Source organism: Schistocerca serialis, chromosome 2 (genome assembly GCF_023864345.2).
Source record: "Schistocerca serialis cubense isolate TAMUIC-IGC-003099 chromosome 2, iqSchSeri2.2, whole genome shotgun sequence".
Classification (NCBI taxonomy): domain Eukaryota; kingdom Metazoa; phylum Arthropoda; class Insecta; order Orthoptera; family Acrididae; genus Schistocerca; species Schistocerca serialis.
The window spans coordinates 928,453,363-928,477,494 of NC_064639.1; the positions used below are offsets into that span (position 1 = coordinate 928,453,363).

Genomic DNA, 24,132 nt, shown 5'->3' on the forward strand with positions numbered 1-24,132 from the left:
GATTGTTTTCATTTCCACTTCCCTTTTCACCAGCTCGCAAACATTTTCAGTTCATGTCAGGCAAATTTTCTGGCCAGGGTAAGGAAGGGACATTTTCCTTGATGCAAAAAGGTTTTTAATGAACGCGCTGTGTGGCATAGAGCTCCATTTTGAATAAACATAAATGGTTGTCCTATAGGGAACCATTCTTTTATTTGAGGTAGTAGCCCCCTCCTTAACATCTCCTTGTGCTGGGCTTACTGCATTGTTCTCTCAGCCAAGCGCAGACGTCCATTGCCTTTGCCACTGATGAGAGACCATATCATGAGTTTGGTGGGATGTTACACAGTCTGCACAATACAGCCGGGAAAGTACGTCTCACCAGGGCAACTTCGTGCAAACTGAGATTTGCTTATCAAAATTTCAAATGTGGACTCAGCACTAATGCCAACCTGAAACGAAACGAAAGAGCCATTAAGATTTGCTTTTGTATTTGCGTTGAACTCAGAAAATTTATTTATCGTTACTGTCTGAAGCCACATACTGTTAGTTTAGGCTTTCGGGGAGACCTACGAGCCTTGAAGTTCATTTGTAAAAGTTTGCGTTTTACAGTTCTTTCAGATACAATGAAGCCAATGTGTTCCACTTTCATTTCAATTTTTTGTGCGTGTAAACAGGTTCTCATGGTATGCCTTTTTTAAGCAGCGCTCAGACCTTGGTGAAAATATTGGTCTTCTGTGACGCTTTTTCTTCATCTGACGGACTAATTCCTCACCAAAATGAATTTTCCGCTCTACACTCCTTACGGATGATCCTGATATGCCCTGTTTTCGAGAAATCTCCCGATTTGAATACACGTTGGTGTGAATCGGTACTTTTACTTCCGCAGTCTTTCGAGATGTCAAATAATTTACTGTGCCTACTGCCTTCATACCTTATTGTCTCTAAAATCGCTCAGTTAACGTCGGTAAACGTTATCATTAGAGGCTACAGATGGCAAGTACACCGGAAACTAACGATTCTGGATTTTTATAATGCACTGAGACTTTAGAAACGTCTGCTGTTGCTGTTCTCAAAATTGTAACTGGCAATTGGTCATCAACAATCAGGTCTCACAAGAACGATACAGCACAACAAATGAGCTCATTTTATTCAATAATAGCTCTTTAACAATAACAACGTATTAATCAATGTTAAGAGAGCTAGTTTACAAACTAAACCCTAGAAATAAATGAATTGTCAATGTGTGTGTCTAATAATATGGCCAGGAGCTACATGCATGAAATGCAAGAGTACTCAGTGAAAAGGAAGTGAAAGGCATGGTTAAGCCTAGACGAGGCAGCGATCTCAGAAAGGTATACGAAGCACAGTGCTGAGATGGCAGAACAGCCACCTGCGTCTACACTTTACAGGAAATAACGTCTCAGAGCTCCTTTGTTTTCTGAACATGCGGTTCCCAACCAACAGTGCTCTGACTGATTCCTTGAAGGAACCGAGTCATGCCACGCTAGACGGCGCAGAGGCAACACACGCGGCACAGTCGAAAGTGACAGCCACACAGTGCTTCGGAAAATAAATGACTAGCCCGGGCTGTTAAGGCGTGTTCAAATTATTAAAGATATTTTTTCCAAAACCTTACATTTATTACACATTTACATCCACATACTGATTACATTTGTACATTTAATAGTTCGTAAGCATGGTTTCGTTCTTAATCAACATTTTTATTCTGTTTGGCATAGTTCTTATTAACTTTTCACATGACATTTTAATATCATTGTCATGGTACCAGATTTCCTATAGTTTCTCCATGAGATCTTGTTTGGTAGTTATTGTAAATTTCCTTATCCTGTTTCGCGATAGCCCATAAATTTCCCATTGGGTTCATGTCAGGACTATTCCTTGGCCAGGGCAACACTTTCAGTAGCTTTTCTTCCAAGTACTTGGAAACACTTTTGGCTTTGTGGCAAGGTGTCCCATTAGGTATTAGGAAATCGCTCATTTATTTGGGGGAAAAGTTCCTTTTCAAGGGTTTCTTTATATTGTTCTTGTCTCATTGTCCCTTCAACAATGTGTAATCTGCCAGGACCTTTCGCAAACATCACATTCCAGACCATAACGGAAGTTGGATGCTTCACACATTGCTGCACACACTCAGCTTTGAACTGTTCTCCAGATCTGCGACGAACATACTGGCTGCTTTCTTCCATCACAGTGAATACAGATTCATCACTGAAGCATACCTGAAGCATGTGTACAAGATATCAAATTAGAAAAGTTGGGAATAGTAGCATAGGAGACCTCAACAGGCCCAAAATTCAAATGTGCATTTCTTCAGTATCAATAAAACATCACAATTTCAAGTCAAAACTCCTACCTTTAGAGATCAAACTCACTTTTAGCATATCATTGCACATACCTTTGCCCAGTCCTCAAACCTTCCAGCTGATGGCTCATATGTATAGAAGTAAGTTTACAGTTCATTGTTGCAATGTTTGTAAGTCCTCTCATTGTTCCAGGACTGATTTCTTTTTACGAGGGTTGGAACTTAAATAGTGACAACTATTTATTCACAACTAATACAAAAGAGTTACATGTTTGCACATGTTACTGTCCTTCAAAGTAGTCACCAGCGTTGTGTAGAACCCGTTGCTAGCGATGTGGAAGGCGTAGTATACCGTTAGCAGAGCCTGTTGAGTTGATGGTGCGAATGGAGCGGTCTCTAAAGTCATGGTGATTCTCGTATAGGGCTGTGACGGTGTTATTCTAACGCATTACATTCCTCCACGGCAGATCGTCAATGCACAGTATTCTTTGCGAAAGAAGCGGCGACACTTTCTGCGTAACCCACCCAGCATTTTGCACGACAATGCGCGGGCGCATACAGCGCAAGCTGTGGCTGATCTGTTCTGTCGATGGGACTGGGACCGCGCGGGATTAGCCGAGCGGTCTAAGGCGCTGCAGTCACAGAATGTGCGGCTGGTCCCGGCGGAGGTTCGAGTCCTCCCTCAGGCATGGGTGTGTGTGCGTGTGTGTGTGTGTGTGTGTGTGTGTGTGTGTGTGTGTGTGTTTGTCCTTAGGATAATTTAGGTTAAGTAGAGTGTAGGCTTAGGGACTGGTGACTTTAGCAGCTAAGTCCCATAAGATTTCGCGTATATTTGAACATTTGGGACTGGGAAGTACTGTACCATCCACCATACTCCTCGGACTTAAGTCCTTGTGACTTTGATTTGATTCCGAAGATGAAGGAACCACTTCGTGGCATTCGCTTCAGAACTGCTCCAGAGATTCGACAGGCAGTAGACCGCTCCATTCGCACCATCAACGGAACAGGCTCTGCTAACAGTGTACTACGCCTTCCACGTCGCTGGCAACGGCTTCTACACAACGCTGGTGACTACTTTGAAGGGCAGTAACAGGTGCAAACACTAACTCTTTTGTATCGGTTGTGAATAAATTTGTGCCACTATTTAAGTTCCATCCCTCGTATATCGACATTTTCCTTTCCTGTTTGGCTCATATTCACCACCTTTCTGCATTGAAAGTTTCATTCTGCTGACAGTTTTCTGTGATATTCACATTCTGTCAGGAATTTGTTGCTGTGTATAACGATTTTCAGCAAGAAGTACTACCAGAGGCGAAACTTTCCGGGGTGAAACATCTTTTGTCTTCCCCATAACCTCACTTTCTTTGGAAACTCCACGATTTATTCCTATAGCTAAAAACATGCAAGTTTACAAGATATATAATGTCTTGTTGATGTAGCAAGAAGTTGATAGAATAAATAACAAGCTGAAGTTTACCACAGAAACATAAAACATTACTGTAAACACAGCTCCAAAGCAGGTACACAGACAACTAACACCAACAAGATTTGGAGGGTCTAACAATACCACCACTTGCAAACTAGGTTATAAATCAGATTAATAATGTTGCTCACGCAGCATATGTTCGCTTTATCTGGCAACAACAAAGTTATTGACTGTGGATGGTATCGTCAGAATGGAAATAATGAAGTCACTGTAAAAAAAAATCATTAATTTTGGCACTTATCTTGAATGGATTCCCACGTAGATCTCGTCGAAGTTGTTATGGCTCATCTTGTTGATTCTAGGGTGATTCCACTTTGACGGCTAGAAGGTCCAGATCTGTATTTTAGCAATATTTGAAGACCTAACAAATGCGTTTTTCAGGAAATTCTTAATGATCAAACAATCCCAGATCAGAACAATGGTATGGTAGAAATAATTTTTGACTTGGTGTTCACGGTCCACATTTTTATTAAACTTCTTGTAAATTCACATATACTTCTTCTTAATTGTCACATCATCAAGAAAACAGTTTATCAATCTTCATATGCTTAATTTCCACTTTAACCAAACACAAGACTTGACTGTTCTTTTTCAAAGCGAAATAACAACATAACTTCTGCAAAGTGAAACAAAGACTGCTCTGTGCGCATTCGCGCCAAGACGGTTACAAGTAAGTCAAAGATTATGACAGTCTCACAGAAATGAATGCAGACGAGAACCATATCACTGTAATATATCGATACATCAGAGTACCTATACATTAATAAAACCAAATGTGAATATTGTCACAAAAATATGTCTGTTACTTCGCAGAAAAGTAATACGATATTACTGGTATCGAGAACTGGGGTTGGAGTGCCGTAATGGTCACGTAAATAAAGAACCATTACAAGGGAAAATGACAGATGTTACCAACTGTGAAAAATTCAGTGATCTGTGAGTTGCTTAGAAGCGAAATTTCGTGACATTGATCAAACCGTTAAAACAAATCAGTTGTTACATTTTTCTCTCCTATTTTTACAACAGAAAAGTTAAAAGTATCAAAAATAATCGTTTAGTCTAATAATTTGAACACGTCTGTACTTCCACACAGTATGAAACAGAGTAGCTCGCGCCCCGACGACATGTTTCCAACATATTCAATTTGCTGAGCACCAGGGTTTACAAAAACTAAGGGTATGTGAGCAGAAGCACAGTATACGTAGTGAGGATGGACACGAAGGTGATGAGCAGCCCGAGGTCCAGAGGGACCGTTCCGAAGAGGTGGAGGGTCGCAGGACGGAGGGCGGCATGAGTCGCCAACAGTCGCAGGTCATCGTCTTCGCCGCCGAGGCCTAGTAGATAGTGTCGGAAGTTCCATGCGGCTTTTTGCGGATGATGCTGTAGTATACAGAGAAGTTGCAGCATTAGAAAATTGCAGCGAAATGCAGGAAGATCTGCAGCTGATAGGCACTTGGTATAGGGAGTGGCAACTGATCCTTAACATAGACAAATGTAATGTATTGCGAATACATAGAAAGAAGGATCCTTTATTGTATGATTATATGATAGCGGGACAAACACTGGTAGCAGTTACTTCTGTAAGATATCTGGGAGTATGCGTGCGGATCGATTTGAAGAGGAATGATCATTTAAAATTAGTTGTTGGTAAAGCGGGTACCAGGTTGAGATTCACTGGGAGAGTCCTTAGAAAATATAGTCCATCAACAAAGGAGGTGGCTTACAAAACACTCGTTCGCCCTATACTTGAGTATTGCTCATCAGTGTGGGATCCGTACCAGATCGGGTTGACGGAGGAGATAGAGAAGATCCAAAGAAGAGCGGCGCGTTTCGTCACAGGGATATTTGGTAAGCGTGATTGCGTTACGGAGATGTTTAGCAAACTCAAGTGGCAAACTCTGCAGGAGAGGCGCTCTGCATCGCGATGTAGCTTGCTTTACAGGTTTCGAGAGGGTGCGTTTCTGGATGAGGTATCGAATATATTTCTTCCCCCTACTTATACCTCCCGAGGAGATCACGAATGTAAAATTAGAGAGATTCGAGCGCGCACGGAGGCTTTCCGGCAGTCGTTCTTCACCCGAACCATACGCGACTGGAACAGGAAAGGGAGGTAATGACAATGGCACGTAAAGTGCCCTCCGCCACACACCGTTGGGTGGCTTGCGGAGTATAAATGTAGATGTAGATGTAGTGGACAGAAGTGCCAGAGCCGCGTCTGCCGTGCGACCAGCTTCGCGAGACGTCCAGTGGGCGGGGGCTACGATCACCGCCTTACCCAAGAACGCCATGCCCAGCTGCACGACGGATACCATCAGCTGGTTCGGCACCGCGAACGTCAGGCAGACGCTTATCCCGACGGCCATCAGGAGGTACAATGCCAGGAAGAGTTCGTGTGCAGACAGCGCGTTATCCAGTAGCTCGCATAGTACGTAGTACGCCCGCAGCAAAGCAATGCTCGCCAAGTCCGCAGCTCGTGGTCGTGCGGTAGCGTTCTCGCTTCCCGCGCCCGGGTTCCCGGGTTCGATTCCCGGCGGGGTCAGGGATTTTCTCTGCCTCGTGATGACTGGGTGTTATGTGCTGTCCTTAGGTTAGTTAGGTTTAAGTAGTTCTCAGTTCTAGGGGACTGATGACCATAGATGTTAAGTCCCACAGTGCTCAGAGCCAATGCTCGCCAAGTACCTGCCCCCTTCTGTGCTGCAACCCGTCAGACACCTGCCTTCCTGCCGGCACTGTAGGAGCCACGCACTCCACTTCCTCTAACGGAATGCCGTTTCGGACAGATCGCCCAGCAGTGTATTCAATCGACAGAACCGTGCTCTAAGCAACAGCAACATGTTGACGAAATTTAGAATATTTGCAGTCACGATTTCCAGACCCACGAAAGAAGCGACGAGCAATATGCGAACCGCGCTACGGCTAGCCAGTGCGAACATTATCAGGAAAACCCTTCGACACATGAGCGTTAAAAAAGACTGGCGTCCTACTGTGATGATTGCGTTCCTATTCTCGCTGCTCACAAGTGGAGGCATAGTGGTGTCGAATTCGGCGATCAGTCTTAGAAAGCGACCGTACTTGGACACGTTACACAGGAGATCGGCGGCGATGGCCTCGACTGGGAGGAGGAACCCCAGGACGTACGTGACGCAGTAGGCACACATGGCCGGCGAGTACTCTTTCATGGGCAGAATGCAGCAGAGCATCCAGATCAGCATGGTCAGAGTGAGCAATAACACGGTACAAGAGTGTACTGTCGTCGCCAGCGTCCTCTTCAGCGTCACTGCCTCGGGCCCAGCGTTGACGTTTGCATCTACAACAATAGGGACCAGTCCCACTATGCGGCATGTTGTAAGGAAAGGGCGTGCCGCCCTCAGCAGTGCATGTTTGTTGCCGGCCGCTTCTGCAACACACATGGCCACAAGAACAGTTATGAATTGCAACACAAAACAGACAGTAACAAGAAAAGAAAATGCTGTGATTGTTCAAAGTGGTCCGTTGAGTGGTGTGACACACATCAGATGATGGCAAGAAAGAAAAAGCATTTCCCTGTGAAATGTCTCTGTTAGACTCGTTTCTTGCTATTTACCCCGTATTTCGTGTTGTCACGTTCAGTTATTTGTAATTTGGTTCTGTATTTCGTGTTTGTCACCATTCAGTGGTACATAATCACTTTAAAGTATCAGTTTTTCCAGTAAGTATCTAATTCTATCTACGTTCCCTGCATTTTGTGCTTCCAAATTTTTCTTCTCTCCTTTTGGCCTGTGTGAATGGGTGAGTGAGTGCGTATGTTGAATTTGTCTTATATATGTAGCAGTACAGCATCTGGCTGTCTGTTGTGGTAGCACCAGTGTAGCCAACGTAGCTTCCTTAGTCAAAGCAAAGAGATTTGTACCCTTTCGGTAGTCATTCAACAGCAATTAAGTTGGTAGCGGAAAGGAACCCTCTGGTCTCTTCCGGCTACCTGGGGGAAGTTCGTTTCATGGAGAGCGTGCTGTTAAGAGTGTTAATGTGAATATGTGACGGTGTGTAACTATTCCAACTGATGTGCATGTTTGATCTGCTTGTTCAGTCTTAAGTTCGATAGTCGAATTCTTAAATTTTTCAGAGTGTATTTTTCTGTATGTAGTAAGTATTTCCGGTGCTCACTTTGTGTAAGCAGAACATGTGGTGTAGGAAGTTCGTTAATCCAGCACAAGTTTAAAATTCATTTGTCTGATTTCTCTTTTAACTGGAATGTATGTGTGAATTTTTCTCGTGTTTATGTGTTTTATTTCATCCACTTTTCGTTTCCTCTCAGTTTTAAGATTACGTAGCGTTTTTCATACTACATGGTGAAAATTTCACCGTGTGTAATTTCAGAGCCATCTTGAAAAAGTTGTATTCTTAATTCCGCGTGATATTTTATTGCTATTTATGTCTATATGATTTACATATGTGTTCTTGAAGTTTGATAATACACTAGTGCCCCGAATTCACTCGGTCACATTATATCTATACAGAAAATATTGTTCATTTTTCGCTACGGTCGCAGGTTCGAATCCTGCCTCGGCATGGATGTGTGTGAAGTCCTTAGGTTAGTTAGGTTTACGTAGTTCTAAGTTTTAGGGGACTGATGACCTCAGAAGTTAAGTCCCATAGTGCTCAGAGCCATTTGTTTATTTTTATCTCTCATCGGGACAACAACTTTCAATCTTTTAGTGAAAATATTAGGACCACAGATCTACTACTGCTTCAGAGAAACAAAACTATTCCGCCTAGCATTATTGCAAGAAATTTGTAAACTGTTTGTGGTTACTCAAGCTACGTTTAACAGAGCAACATTAACGTTAAAGTCAGTACGTTCTCCTTTTTTAAAAAAAAATTAGCTGTTGTGTTTCTCAGCTGTTAGTATTACCCACATGAGCATGTACACTTTATCGTTACGTAATAATTATCTGAGTATTATGAGAGCATAGATACTTATAATTCGGCTAAAAGGTATCTTTTGTTATTGAATCTATATAATCATAACAGTGGAAGCAATGGCTGGCAAGCTACGTTTTTAAATTTCTCTTGAAATTTCATACAGACTATCTCAGACAATTATTTTCTTTTTTTCAGTAGTGACTTGTTCCACCAGTCTACTATCTACTACTGACACTCAATATTTTGCTTCCGGTGAATTCCTTCAGTTCATTGGAGACTTCATTGGTATTGATAAAAAGACAGCCAGCAGGATAATTAAAAGGATATGTATGACAATATGGCAAGGGCTTTCACGCAGTGAATACACTTGTTCCCATTAGATCACCGAAGTTAAGCGCTGTCGGGCGTGGCCGGCACTTGGATGGGTGACCATCCAGCCGCCATGCGCTGTTGCCATTTTTTTGGGGTGCACTCAGTTATTTACAGTTCTGGTCGATTTTTTCTAAAGACACACAGTTAAGAAAACAGACTGACCAATTGCCACAGCACATTACTTAAAAAAATACATCAGTATTCTGCTGAGAGTTTAAATGTTACGTAAGAAGCAGAACAGGATATTTAAACAAATAAGCTCTTGTTACATATCAAATCTATGTCGCCCCTACATTACTAGTGTGTAACGTAATAGTGAATGTGTTAAGATGGGCACGTTGTTGTACTGGCAAGAGTACTGTAATATAATAATGTCATGGCGTTTACCGTAAGCACTACGCTCTATCCAGTATTTGCAAAACAGCTGCATAAATAATAAAGAATTTAAAGTTTAATTAACAACAAATACGAGTACGCACCTCCCATTACTGTTTACAATTTTAGGTGATTTTTCCACCAGTATCCACCCTAATCACGACACAGAGCAATTAACACTGTGAAACGAATAAAATGTTGCTACAGTTAACACGTCCCTGCATTATTATTGTGTACTGTCATATGTTACTTACTCTAAGGCATCTTCAGCAGGATTTAGAACGACATAGTTTTTTATTTTTAGATTATCAAACAGTTCACGTCGCGTTTTTATGTAAATAAGTAATTACTTACAGTTTTTTGACATCTGCGTTTCCTCTGATCTGGGATGGAGATCGCACCAGCACTTCATTTCAGAAACATAATCACAATCTTATATTCTGAACTTTGCCTCTCACATCGTTCACTACGTCTCTTCTTGTTCTTTGTGGTGCAAGGTCGAAAGGCACAACGGAGAAGAAGAAGAATGGTGAAAGGAAAAGTTCGGAATATAAAATTGTGCTTAGGTTTCGGAAACGAAGTGGTAGTGCGACCTCCAGATCAGATGAGAGGAAACGCAGATGCCAAAAAACAGTAAATAATTACTTATTTACACAAAAAACATGACGTGAACTGTTTCATTATCCAAAAGTGTATCGCTCTAAATACCACTGAAGATTCCTTAGAGTAAGAAAAAGGCGAAACGCATATGGAAAAATAAATTAAGTTGCAACAAGAAAAGGCGGTTTTATTGACAGATCAAATAATCCAATACATGATCGCCTCCCATTGCAGTTAAAAAATTTTTACATTTTTTTGCTGACATTCTCCCACCAATACTCCATAGATGCACATAGTTACGGAAAAGAACAATTAGCACATTAACTATTGCTGTTTACCGAGCCTACAAGGAACTGCATTGCAAACGTCTGAGGTGAACGTTCGGGTCAGTTACACTAAACAACACTTTTTTAACAGTAGTTCATTTATTCACCTCTCTACACAAGCAAGGCTTACAAAGAACTGCCTATGGTGGAAGAGAGCAAAGATAATCTTAGCTTAGCGTCCAAAGACGATGTTCAGAGTCTAGAGACAAACGTAAATCGATGCTGGTGTCGACCTCATCGGGGCAACACGTCTCTGCAGGACCTGCCACAACCACCACCCGTGCCACCAACAGCCCCCGGAATAATTTTCCTATGGCTGTGACCAAATACTTCCTACAGAGCTGATCCTATCTATCTATCTGAGACAGTCAACGCCTCTGAACCTCGCTGTACTTCACATGTGGGCACCGTCTAGCCTGCGGAAGTACCTTCACGCCTACACCTGAAATCAGCATGATTGAAACAGGGGCTTCCTGCAACTGCCAGAAAACTCCTCCCAGGACACCCTTTGTAAACATCCCCTCCTGATTCTGAAATGCAGTTTGCTTAAGAAGAATAGCCAGTACTGCAGAACAGGAATGGAAACATTTGCATAAAAGATTACGACATAGTTAACACCTAAAATTTTTGACTATATTCATCCAAGCAGTCAGTCCATTTTAATGTCAACCAGTTCTACTTCGTGCAAAGAGCGTATTCGTTTATTTAAAGTAACAATGCATGACGATGAATGTTAAACGTTAGACTACGTGGTACCGACGTGCGCTACCTAGCTATTACAGATTACGTTACAGAGGAAGAGTCCTTCGAGGTAAAGAGGCATCAGCTGTCTTAGAGTGCAGAAACTCAGTGGAGAGCATTTGGTTACATGTTACATTCGCAGGAATATTTTGCCAGGGGGGGGGGGGGGCAGTTAGTGGCACTGGCAATTGCATGGTGGCTGGAGGTCGGGCAAAGATGTGTGTGACCCAGTTCGGTACCTACCGATAGTTCATATGCTAATTGTTCTGTTCCCTATTTACATGCATCTTTGGAATATTGGAGGGTGGTTTCAATAAAAATTTTGTATTTCTTTTTAAATTCCAATAGGAGGCGATTACATACTTGTTTGTTTATGGCATTGTTTTTAACACTATGATGTCACATTAATAATGCAGTGGCATATTACTCGGAGCAACAGTAAATTTGTAGCACTGTAGTAATTGCTCGTTCTTGTACTTAGAGTACGTATTGGTGGAAAAATTGGCTACACCTGTAATTGGCTGAAATTGTAAACAGCAATATGAGATCGAGTGCTTGCAGATAATGCCCAATACTTTGCGAGTAATTGGGTTAATTAAGAAACAAAACTTGAAGGTGGTCATTTCGGACCATTAATTGTGGCAATACTGGCTACCATTTTTAAGCAGCGTGAGATCCTGTCACATAATTCCCCTGAAGGACTAATATTTTCCATGATTTTGCAGAATATGCCACGATGTTATTAAATTGCTGTAATTTAGCTATACAGTGTAATATAAAAGTGTGTCATGTCACAATTTATGGTATATTTCCCAGCGTTTTTTAAGTAAATCTGCTGCTGATGGTCTTCTCACTACAGTGTTCAGACTTCGAATGATGAGGTCCACGCAATTTCTGTGATCGTAAAAGGGGTCAGGAAAGAGGATGAAGCTTGGTTCTTATTGGTTCAGAGGCTTCCTGACTATTTTAGGCTTTCCTACTAGTCCAGTGATGAAGAGGGGGGAGAGGGGGGAGGGCGAGGAGGGTATCTTCACGTCCCTCGCAGTGATGCCGATGTGTTCATTTGGGACAACGCCACAGGATAAAGAAGATTTTCAAGTCTACTTTAAAACTTGCTCTCTTAGCTCCCTACGTTTTCAGTACAAGTTGTAGATAATGTGTTGGTCTTTGTATTTTATCCCTGATTCCTTCACACGTAAAATATTCTGAGCAGGATCAGCACTGAAATGCCTTCGAAATTAGGCGTAGTAAGCAGATTTAACGACGTACAAGTAAATTCCATTTTCACTATTTCCCTGACACTGAGACACACTCAAAAGAAGTTACAAATTTATATAATTCGTTACAGTTTGCTCCAATTCGCGTTATTGTAAAAATATTAATCTCATGCCTTGAATCATTGCCTGAGGAGCTCTTTGTTTAGGTTACGCATTGGCTTACTGTAGTTGTTACGACACAATAAAACGGCTGCCAGTTCCCGGTAGGGTTTCTGTAAACTATCGTCCTCTAGTATCGAAGGAAGCATACGACTAAATCCCATTTCGGTGAAAATTAAAAATAACGGAGGAATGTTGGCATTTAACTACCCATTCACGCCAGGGCCATTAGAGACAGCGTAATGTCACTTTTTCAGAAAGTAATGACATGACGGGAAACATTAAGGGAAACTGTAGTAAGGTTGGCTGCACAACGATTCGTACACCACTCCTTCCGGACAGGAGCCGAGGAAGAGGTACCGAGTGGTGGATATAAATTGAATAAATAACTTTCAAGTTTTTCATGTTGAAGTGCTTATCTACGCAGCGAAAATACATAGAAAATCACTTTTTGCTGACAAATTAACAGAGACACACAGAACCTTCCTCCAACTGTAATAGTAAAAATAAAAATATGTGGGAATAGCAAAACTGTGCTGAAAAGGAATAATCAAATCATAAAGAATTATCAATAAGGACATGTCACTTGTACGAAGCATACGGTAAAATGCTAAACTATCCTTACTACTACTTTCTGCAGCACAGCAGAATTGCCGGCAGCGGTGGCCGTGCGGTTCTAGGCACTTCAGTCCGGAACCGCGTGACTGCTTTGATACGCCTGCGCCGGCCGGAATGGCCGTGCGGTTCTAGGCGCTACAGTCTGGAGCCGAGCGACCGCTACGCTCGCAGGTTCGAATCCTGCCTAGGGCATGGATGTGTGTGATGTCCTTAGGTTAGTTAGGTTTAAGTAGTTCTAAGTTCTAGGGGACTGATGACCTCCGATGTTAAGTCCCATAGTGCTCAGAGCCATCTGAACCATTTTTGAACTGTAGAAATGTCGTTTCAGACGTGTTCGGTTAGCTCACCCATTTGCAGTTCACTCTAAAGTAAATTCACGATTCCAAGAGCACCACGAAAACAATGTCACTGCTACGTCTACAGCGATGAAACGTTATATACTGCGGCATTAAGGACTTGTTATTCGTTGTCTGCTAATCGATTAACTCCTCTTTCCATTGTGAGTTTGCCAACGTTAACTACTTGCCCACGTTGTTTCTGACTGCGACGCTTAATCCATTTCGTCAACGACGCGATTGTTCTTCCACAGAGTTCTACCAATGCCGATACTATATCACGCACGCACGCGCTCGCACGGACACGCTCGCACACACACACACACACACACACACACACACACACACACACACAAGCGCGCTCGTGCGTGCGTCAGGCAGCACATACTTTCATGAATAATTGAATTGCCGACATCTATCACGTAGTGTCGCCTTTTGCGGCGATGCGTCCTGGTGTGACTGACCAGGAGTCGCTAAAAGCTCTAGGAACGGGGGTAGGGGGGTGGAGGAGACGACCATCCCCTTGCGAGACGGCTCGGTCGCTTTCCATATCGCACTGAACTGTACATCTGTATCTAAATGCATAGTGCATAGTGCACTAGCCGCTATACGGCGCGTGGCGGAGGGTACCTTGTATCACTGATAGTCATTCCCTTTCTTGTTCCACTCGTGAATGAAGCGATAGAAATACCTCTTTTTTTCTCCTACTTTGTCTTCGTTGGCCTTGGGCGAAATGTGCGTTGGCGGCAATAGAATCATTCTTCAGTTAGGCACAAGTGCACGTTCTCTAAATTTTCGCAATAGTGTTTCGCGAAAAGCAATTCGTTTTCCCCCCAAATATTTCAGTTTGAGTTCAAGAGCCATCTTCGTAATTTTCGTGTCTTGAAGAAACCTACCAGCATCAAATCCAGCAGAATGCCGTTCATTACCACATTTTGTTGTATTTTTTCTTGATTATCCATTCCAGTCCACTTTCGTTCTAACACAAATGTACCGTTAGAGGTCACATTTACGTTTATGTTACTTATCACACACATGTGTTAGATGGCTACATGCACGCTACTGTACACGCAGTTTTACTAAAATATAACTTTTCACGGCTAGTCAGATGTCCTTCACCTTTTACAGTAAAAGAGCAATGCGGTTTCGTTATGTTCATTCTGTTTTCTCTAATTTTATCATTACGTTTGTCACATTTACTGTTAGCTCTACTACGTGTACTAAAACCACATACTGCTACTACTACTAGTATTATTATTACGTATTATACAAAGTAATTTTTTTAACAGGACAAGAGAAATTATAGTAACTAAAATAAAGGAAAAAATTGGGTATGGCAGTAAGAGGGGTAATGCGCAACATCGCGTGTGTGATATTGTGAGTAGTATCTGCAGTTCGAAGTGGTGAGTAGGAGAACTGCACGTGGTCATGCAGTATTACGGTTGGGCAGAAGGACATACATTAATTTCCATTATTTCAAGATAGTTCATCTTCTTTCCTTTATTAATGTGTTGTAACACTTCATGTTGCACCTTGTAGCTATGGCCTTCTTTAAGCATGTGGCCTGAAAAAGTACAGTCTCCTCTTCTGTGTTGCCTGCTTCTGCAGTACTGCTTCAGGCTGGTGCATATTGCTCTGCTAGAGTGACCTGAATGGAACTTGCCACAATAACAAGTGATTTTGTATATTCTCAGAGCTGGTGTACCGTCTTTACCATCGGGCAAAAAGGTGTTGAAAACTGTTGTGCACAGGAAGTAATGTTTTAAAGTTCTTGGTCTTAAGCTTTCTGACTACATTCAGTGAGGCTTTTCTTAAACATGGAATTGTGTACCATTTATTGCGTTCTTGAAGCGGTGGTTCTAGAACAGGCTAAAGAAGAGAGTACACATGTTGTTTTTGCTTTTTATGCTGTATGGAGTCCATTAAGATAGGAAAGTTATCTTCAATCATGAGGATGGATATTAGACGATGAATCATTGAATGAAAGGAATCGTATTTATGGGTCACTGGGTGTTGAGAATTGGCAGGTATGTGTGTTGATGGGTTTCTTGTAAATCTTGAAAGTATGACTATGATCACTGATGACTAAGGTTACATGTGAATAATTTATGCAGTTACCCTCGAATTCCACGGAATTTTTGAGGTTCTCTGCTAGCTTCTGCACATAAGCATAACAAATCAACATACTTAAACCAGTATCCAAACCGAGCGAGGTGGCGCAGTGGTTAGACACTGGACTCGCATTCGGGAGGACGACGGTTCAATCCCGCGTCCGGCCATCCTGATTTAGGTTTTCCGTGATTTCCCTAAATCACTCAAGGCAAATGCCGGGATGGTTCCTCTGAAAGGGCACGGCCGACCTCCTTCCCCATCCTTCCCTAATCAGATGAGACCGATGACCTCGCTGTTTGGCCTCCTTCCCCAAACAACCCAACCCAACAACCAGTATCCAATCTTGGAAGAGAGTGGGTTATTTTTCCAAAAACTGTTTTTCTTCATAATATTGATTCATTTGTGATCACTGGTTACAAACAGAACATTCTCATTAGCGTACGCGACAACTACGGTCGCAGGTTCGAATCCTGCCTCAGGCATGGGTGTGAGTGATGTCTTAGGTTAGTTAGGTTTAAGTAGTTTTAAGTTCTAGGGGACTGATGACCTCAGATGTTAAGTCCCATAGAGCTCAGAGCCATTTGAACCATTTTTCATTAGCGTAGCCAGATTCGAGAATGCATGACCATCTTCATAGTATCTCCTTCGCGTTAGATTGTAAGTAGTCAAAGGTAATAGTTCGGGCACTCCGGTACATCACTGTAAGAACGATCAGTTTTCTTCTTGATGAAAAAATCCAAGGAAGAGTTACCCCCCCCCCCTCCCCCCATTCGAACGAAATACAGCCCTCGTTATATTTGACGTACTCCTCGATGGACCTCAAGGACTGTTGACTGGGAATAGTGGCATTCAGATTACCATTCGACCTGTCAACTTTCGGTTTTGAGAGCGCCAGTGAAGTCTGCATAGCCGGTACTCGCCCGATCGCTGGGGACTCACATGCACTGTCCGACGGAAGGATACTGGAGTGGCAATGACTGTTGGTTGGTCGTTCAGTCGGTCGTCTCATCGGGCGATGTGTATTTGGTCTTTTGACAGTTTCTGGGCCTTGTCAGTTGGTCATCTTGCCGGACGTGGGTCGGTTCCTTCCTTGCGCAGAGATGTCGGATCGTCAATGGGCAAGTGTTACCTCTGCATGTTTGGGTTTGAGCCAGTGTGCCAGGGTCGCCGTGTCTCCGAGTTCCGAATGGACATGGAGTTGAGTCGGGATGGAGCTGCAGTTAGGTCCGGACAGCCAAGAATCGCTCGACTGTTGCTGACACACACGACTTGAGTGGAGACGACCTTGGTTGGTCGTTCGGTCGGTCATCTCATCAGACGACGTATATTTGGTCACCGACCGCTTCGGGTTCTCTGTGTGTGTCGACTTGTCATTCGTCCAGGTTGTCCCACAGTGATTGCTTTTACGATTGTTCGAGTTCCTGTGGAAGTGTTTTCGTGGAACTGTGCCTAGCTTGCGTAATTTCGACTGAGCAGTTACGCTATTGCTGTCTGCATACTGGAGTAGGAAGTGTCCGCGGCATGAGGTCATGCCAGGGCCACTGGTGGCGTGCACGTGTGGTCAGATTTGTGAGCCACTAGCTGCCAGAGCTGCAAAGTTTATCGCCCACCGAACCTGGATAATGGAGTTGAATAATCAGTTTATCCGTTATGAAACCTCAACTGCTGTGACATCTCTTCGATCATTGCCAGTTATTGCTTCCTGGGCCGTTCCCGCAAGCAGCAACGTATGGTGTGCTGGAGTCGGCAAAATTTTGCAGTCATCTTCCTGTATGGTGTTTATCTATTGAATTGATTGTATCTTATTAGTGAAGTGCACCAGTGGTATCTTCTGCCTTGTGGCCGTTAACACTCCAGTTACCAGCTCTGGTCATTAGCGTAGTTTGCTGACTGTGTGTTTTCCTCGTCCTGTTGATGCTGTCCAGCATAGTGTGTAGTTCGACAGCCTTGGTGTTGTTCATATTTTTTTGTTTTTTGAGTGGTTATTGTGCCTTGACTGTATTTAGACACCAATTGTCAAGACGTAGTGCTGCTGGTGTCTTCGTCCTCACTGATATTTTTGGTTGTTGTGCCATTGGTCGGGTGGAAGGGAATTGATTAGGCTGTTGGTTGGATCTTCAGCTGTCCCTAGGTCGTGTTGCCATCTAATTATTTAGTATTACGCTTGGCTGCCTGTCTCACCTAAACTGATGTTAGAGTTTCTTCCCCAGGTCGACCCTTGGAACACTTCTGAGCACCACTGTTCTTTTCTTTTGGATTATGACTTTCTTTTACACTACTGGCCATTAAAATTGCTACACCATGAATATGACCTGCTACAGACGCGAAATTTAACCGACAAGAAGAAGATGCTGTGATATGCAAATGATTAGCTTTTCAGAGCATTCGAACAAGCCGACCGCGGTGGCCGTGCGGTTCTAGGCGCTGCAGTCTGGAACCGCGGGACTGCTGCGGTCGCAGGTTCGAATCCTGCCTCATGCGTGGATGTGTGTGATGTCCTTAGGTTAATTAGGTTTATGTAGTTTTAAGTTATAGGGGACTGATGACCTAAGATGTTAAGTCCCATAGTGCTAAGAGCCATTTGAACCATTTTTAGTCATTCGCACAAGGTTGGCGCCGGTGACGACACCTACAAGGTGCTGACATGAGGAAGTTTCCAACCGATTTCTCATACACAAACAGCAGTTGACCGGCGTTGCCTGGTGAAAGGTTGTTGTGATGCCTCTTGTAAGGAGGAGGAATGCGTACCATCACGTTTCCGACTTTGATACAGGTCGGATTGTAGCCTATCGCGATTGCGGTTTATCGTATTGCGACATTACTGCTCGCGTTGGTCTAGATCCAATGACTGTTAGCAGAATATGGAATCGGTGGGTTCAGAAGGGTAATACGGAACGCCGTGCTGGATCCCAACGGCCTAGTATCACTAGCAGTCGAGACGACAGGCATCTTATCCGCATGGATGTAACGGATCATGCAGCCACGTCTCGATCCCTGAGTCAACAGATGGAGACGTTTGCAAGACAACAACCATGTGCACGAACAGTTCGACGACGTTTGCAGCAGCGTGGACTATCAGCTCGGAGACCATGGCTGCGGTTCCCTTGACGCTGCATCACAGACAGGAGCACCTGCGATGGTGTACTCAACGACGAACCTGGGTGCACGAATGGCAAAACGTCATTTTTTCGGATGAATCCAGGTTCGATTGCTGCCTTGGCCAGAACATTCTCCAGATCTCTCACCAATTGAAAACGTCTGGTCAATGGTGGCCGAGCAACTGGCTCGTCACAATACGCCAGTAATTACACTTGATGAACTGTGGTATCGTGTTGAAGCTGCATGGGCAGCTGTACCCGTACACACCATCCAAGCTCTGTTTGACTGAATGCCCAGGCGTATCATATGGTTCAAATGGTTCTGAGCACTATGCGACTTAACTTCTGAGGTCATCAGTCGCCTAGAACTTAGAACTAATTAAACCTAACTAACCTAAGGACATCACACACATCCATGCCCGAGGCAGGATTCGAACCTGCGACCGTAGCGGTCGCTCGGCTCCAGACTGTAGCGCCTAGAACCGCACGGCCACTCCGGCCGGCGCAGGCGTATCAAGGCCGTTATTACGGCCAGAGGTGGTTGTTCTGGGTACTGATTTCTCAGGATCTATGCACCCAAATTGCATGAAAATGTAATCTCATGTCAGTTCTAGTATAATATATTTGTCCAATGATTACCCGTTTACCATCTGCATTTGTTCTTGGTGTAGCAATTTTAATGGCCAGTAGTGTAGTTTCAAGTACTGCGCAAGGCCTTCATCCGTGTATTAATTTAGTTTCTTTGAATGTTCAGTATGTGGCCTTCACCCGAACTTCTACGTGAAATATTTTAAAATAAGGCCTTCAGCCGTTTTAAATTAATATGTGAAAAGTCATTTGTTTAAAACTCTTAATAATTTTCTTACTGCTATTCTAGTTATCCAGGCCTTAAGCCCTCAGATCTTCTGTTTCGTAACTAAGGCCTTCAGCCGTGTGTATTCCTTAAGTCAATTTTAATAACTTGTGGTCTGGCCTTCAGCCTTATTGTTTCTGAATTCTTTTAAGGGCATGTGCGGTTAAGTATTTTAGCAAAATAAAGTTTGTGTGTTTGTGCAACTAACAGCAACTGATTTAGGCCCCTTTCCACAAACCGATCCGCTCTGTCCTGCAAAATCTGATTTCAACTGGTTCCTTCGAAAACCTCATGTTTGTGGTCAAGAACTTTTGCTCTGTCTTCGATGCTCATGTCGTCGAATCTCAAAATATTTCTTCAATTCTTCACAGTGATTGATAATCCGGAACCGTCGAATTGCGTGCCCTGTCTCCGGTTATTCCACTTCTTCGGCTGCACAACCGTCGGTTAGCGCACGTACACTTGAGATACTACTGCTTGTTAGTTTAGTCCATCGAACAGCAGGCAAAACGCTGCCTGAGCTTATGAACGTATCCGCAGGTGCACGATAAGCGCAACGGAAACACGGTATGTCGAATGAAATATGGCCGTCCACGGGTTTGCAAGCGTGCAGGATGAACAAGGCGCTATCTGATCGAAAGTTTCCTTGTTGTGACATAGTGCATCGCAGCCTAACAACGATTTTTAAAAAACGTAGATAGTCTCCTTTCAACTGTGAAAAGCGGTCCTGTGTTGCTTAGTATCTTGTGCTAATTTCTATATCTCCAAATGAGAAAAAGATTCGATGGAGTATGTAGAGGAATGGCCTTCCCCAGGGAAGTGCACTGGCTCCAATATAATACACACATCAAAACACGTTTTGGATCACCCTGGTTCCCAGAACACTCAAGACAGACGTTGACTGAATATTGTAGCACAGACATAGTTCCTTTGACTGTTCAGAGATGTCACTAAACCCGCCCAAAGATGTAAACAACCATGCATGAGCAGCGCCTATTAGACGGAGTGGTCCGACAGCCGATCAGCTCCAGTCATTCCACCAAGAAGGAGGTACACGGCTCGTGTTGTCCGTAGTTCAACCTTGCCTAGACGGCCAATAACGCGGTTCGATCGCGTCCGAATTTTTACTTTGTGTCAGGAAGGGCTCTCAACAAGCGAAGTTTCCAGGCGTCTCGAAGTGAACCAAAGCGATGTTGTTCGGACATGGAGGAGATACAGAGAGACAGGAACTGTCGTCGACATGCCTCGCTCAGGCCGCCCAAGGGTTACTACTGCAGTGGATGACCGCTACGTACGGATTATGGCTCGGAGGAATCCTGACCGCAGCGCCATCATGTTGAATAATGCTTTTAGTGCAGACACAGGACGTCGTGTTAGGACTCAAACTGTGTCCAATAGACTACATGATGCGCAACTTCACACGCGACGTCCGTGGCGAGGTCCATCTTTGCAACCACGACACCGTGCAGCGTGGTACAGTTAGGCCCAACAACATGCCGAATGGACCGCCCAGGATTGGCATCACTTTCTCTTCTCCGATGAGTGCCGCATATGCCTTCAACCAGACAATCGTCGGAGGCGTGTTTGGAGGCAACCCGATCAGGCTGAACGCCTTAGACACATTGTCCTGCGAGTGCAGCAAGGTGGAGGTCCAGTGATGTTTTGGGGTGGCATTATGTGGGGCCGACGTACCCCGCTGGTGGTCATGGAAGGCGCCGTTACGGCTGTACGATACTTGAATGCCATCCTCCGACCGATAGTGGAACCATATCGGCAGGATATTAGCGAGGTATTCGTCTTCATGGACAACAATTTGCGCCCCCATCGTGCACATCTTGTGAATGACTTCCTTCAGGATAACGACATCGCTCGACTAGAGTGGCCGGCATGTTCTCCAGACATGAACCCTATCAAGCATGCCTGGGATGGATGGAAAAGGACTGTTTGTGGACGACGTGACCCACCAACCACTCTGAGGGGTCGACGTCGAATCGCCGTTGAGGAGTAGGACAATCTGGACCAACAGTGTACTTGTGGATAGTATACCACAACGAATACAGGCATACATCAATGCAAGAGGACGTGCTACTGGGTATTAGAGGTTCCGGTGTGTCCAGCAATCTGGACACCGCCTCTGAAGGTCTCGCTGTAGGGTGGCACAACATGCAGGGTGTGGTTTGCATGAGCAATAAAAATGGCGGAAATGATGTTTATGTTGATCTCTATTACAGTTTTCTGTACAGGTATGTATAACATATTGAACTCCAACATAATATAACATACCGGCCTCGAGAAATTGTTTGTGGCATCACATAACACGAAAATTACCAGTGAGATAGAACGATCCTGGCAGCCAATAACTAAGCGACATAGATAAGTAAATGAAAACAGACACAGAAGGTTATGTAATTAATGGGTTGATGTACGAATGGAGCAGATTGCTTAGATGATTAAAACATGAAAGAAATGTATTTATTTTGTGGTGACTGTACTCAAGGCATCATACGCCAGCCTTGGACTCTACGTAGCCATTACTCAGGATCGCAGAGACAGGACTTTAACATTTTAGAGGACTTGTAATAATTTCAAACGTCTAATTGTCCTGGACATTTCACAAGAAGGGCATACTTTAAGTTGAGTATTTCTTCACATTTAATAAACATCATTTTATTACTAATTGCTGTCCGCCCCGATAGCTGAGATGTCAGCTTAGCGGATTGCCGTCCTACGGGCCCGGGTTCGATTCCCGGCTGGGTCGGAGATTTTACCCGCTCAGGGACTGGGTGTTGTCTTCGTCATCATTTCATCCCCATCATGCGCGCAGGTCACCCAATGTGGCGTCGAATGTAATGAGACCAACACCAAGACGGCCGGACCTGCCCCGCAAAGAGCCTCCTGGCCAATGACGCCAAATGCTCATTTCCAATTCCATTACTAATTGTTGGGAGCCTTTCTGATTGAAGATAACCTACGCTGTTCTCCTGCATTCCCAACACATTTCAGTCCCGTTTACACAAATCAAAACAAAATTCAAACCTCAGCGCCGATTTGACTCAGATATTATGGGTGTTATGTCTAGCCGACTCGTCTAATACAGGGTGCCTAGGATCCCTAGATATCAATTCAAACAAATTGTATTAATAAAGGTTATTAAAAAAAGGAAATGACTACAATACTTAACTTTGTGAATTACAGAAGTGTCGCAAGCAATGAGCGAAGACAAATACGAAGTCTCTTCAGTATATACGATTCGTAATACAAGCGAAACAGTGTAGTTCCTAAGTCGGTGCTGTAGCGTTCGTAGAACGGCTCGGCGTCTACTGGGCCGCGGCCAGGCGGCGCGGCGCTTGTGCCCTCTTTGTGTAGTTGCCGCTGCTGTCTCCTAGAGAGGGGTCGGTCAGCGTACTATTGACTGACGCCGTCTCATAGCCCTCCCTGCTCTACCGTTCTTGAGTCGTGCCGTCTCTTGACTTTACGCCGGAACATTCCTGCCCCCAACGAGACGGACCGTCGACGTGTAGGGAACTCGACAACGGCGGGGGAGGCAGGAGTGTGGATGCCTCGCTGGACCGGAAGCTGTGGCTGCAGGGGGCATCGGGCTTCCGGTCGCATCCCGACAACCGGACTTCGCTCTGGCGGAAACGCCCCAAGGAAAAAGACCAGAAGGCTACGCGTCCACCTCCTGAGGCCAATAGTAACAGCTTGCACTGTACACGCTTGAGAATTGTCCTCCAAAATGATAGTCAGGTCCTGCAGAAAGTGTCATCACTTTTCTCTCTATGCTGTTCATTTTTGGAACACAACCTACGACCAGCTTAGAGAAAGAAGTGATGACACTTTCTGCAGCATCTGGCCATCATTTTGCAGGGCAGTGCTCAAGCACGTAGAGTGCAAGCTGTTACTGATTTGTTTGACAGATGGGGCTGCTAAGTGCTATACCAACTACTGCACTCCCCTGACTTAAAAGCTCTCGTGAGATAAACTCGATATCTCAACTGAAGGAAACAGTTCACAGCATTCGCTTCAGAACTGCTACAAATTCGTCGGGCAATAGACCGCGCCGCTCGAACTGTCTACACAACTGGCACTGCTAAGAGTATCCTACGACTTCCACATCGCTGGCAACGGGTTATACACAATGCTGGTGACTACTTTGAAGGTCAGTAAAACTTTGAAACTCGTATCTATTTTGTACGAGATATGAATAAATAGTTGCCATTATTAAAGTTCCAACCCTCGTGCAATTCGTAATACAAGCAAAACAATGTAGTTACTATAGTCACTGTTGTACCGTTTGTAGAACAGCTAGTCTTCAACTGGACTGCGGCCATGCGGCGCGGCGCTTATGTGCTTTTCGTGTAGATGCCGCTGCTGTCTTTTTGTCGTCCTACGGAGGGGTCGGTCAGCGTACTATTGACTGATGCCACCTCGCAGCGCTCTCTGCTCTAGCGTTCTTGACCATCCTGCCGGCGCTTGACATTACCCTGGAACAATGGGAAAGAAAGGGGGGGGGGAATTAATCGTCTCACCATTCTTCATAATCTTGTTCCAAAAAGTGGTTCAAATGTCTCTGACAAGGGAACCTCCCCATCGCACCCCCCTCAGATTTAGTTATAAGTTGGCACAGTGGATA

At 44.1% G+C, this 24,132-nt stretch overlaps 1 protein-coding gene across 1 annotated transcript; it reads right to left on the reverse strand.

Moving 5' to 3' along the window:
* Window positions 1–320: 320 nt before the first annotated feature.
* LOC126456524 (uncharacterized) lies at window positions 321–23,919 on the reverse strand. The gene is made up of 3 exons (XM_050092273.1): window positions 23,791–23,919; window positions 6,809–7,188; window positions 321–431 (listed from the first exon to the last, which is right to left on the reverse strand). The coding sequence occupies exons 1-3, from the start codon at window positions 23,828–23,830 to the stop codon at window positions 321–323; spliced, it is 531 nt and encodes a 176-aa protein (XP_049948230.1). The 5' UTR covers window positions 23,831–23,919.
* Between the last annotated feature and the right edge of the window lie 213 nt (window positions 23,920–24,132).

Bases quoted from the DNA above. Each gene is read 5' to 3' on its own strand.
- LOC126456524 (XM_050092273.1), bottom strand. From the start codon at position 23,830: ATGGCCGCAGTCCAGTTGAAGACTAGCTGTTCTACAAACG. The intron at 7,189-23,790 runs GTACAACAGTGA...TGTGTGTTGCAG, and splicing joins GACTAGCTGTTCTACAAACG to AAGCGGCCGGCAACAAACAT. The intron at 432-6,808 runs GTGAGCAGCGAG...GTTTCGTTTCAG, and splicing joins ACACCACTATGCCTCCACTT to GTTGGCATTAGTGCTGAGTC.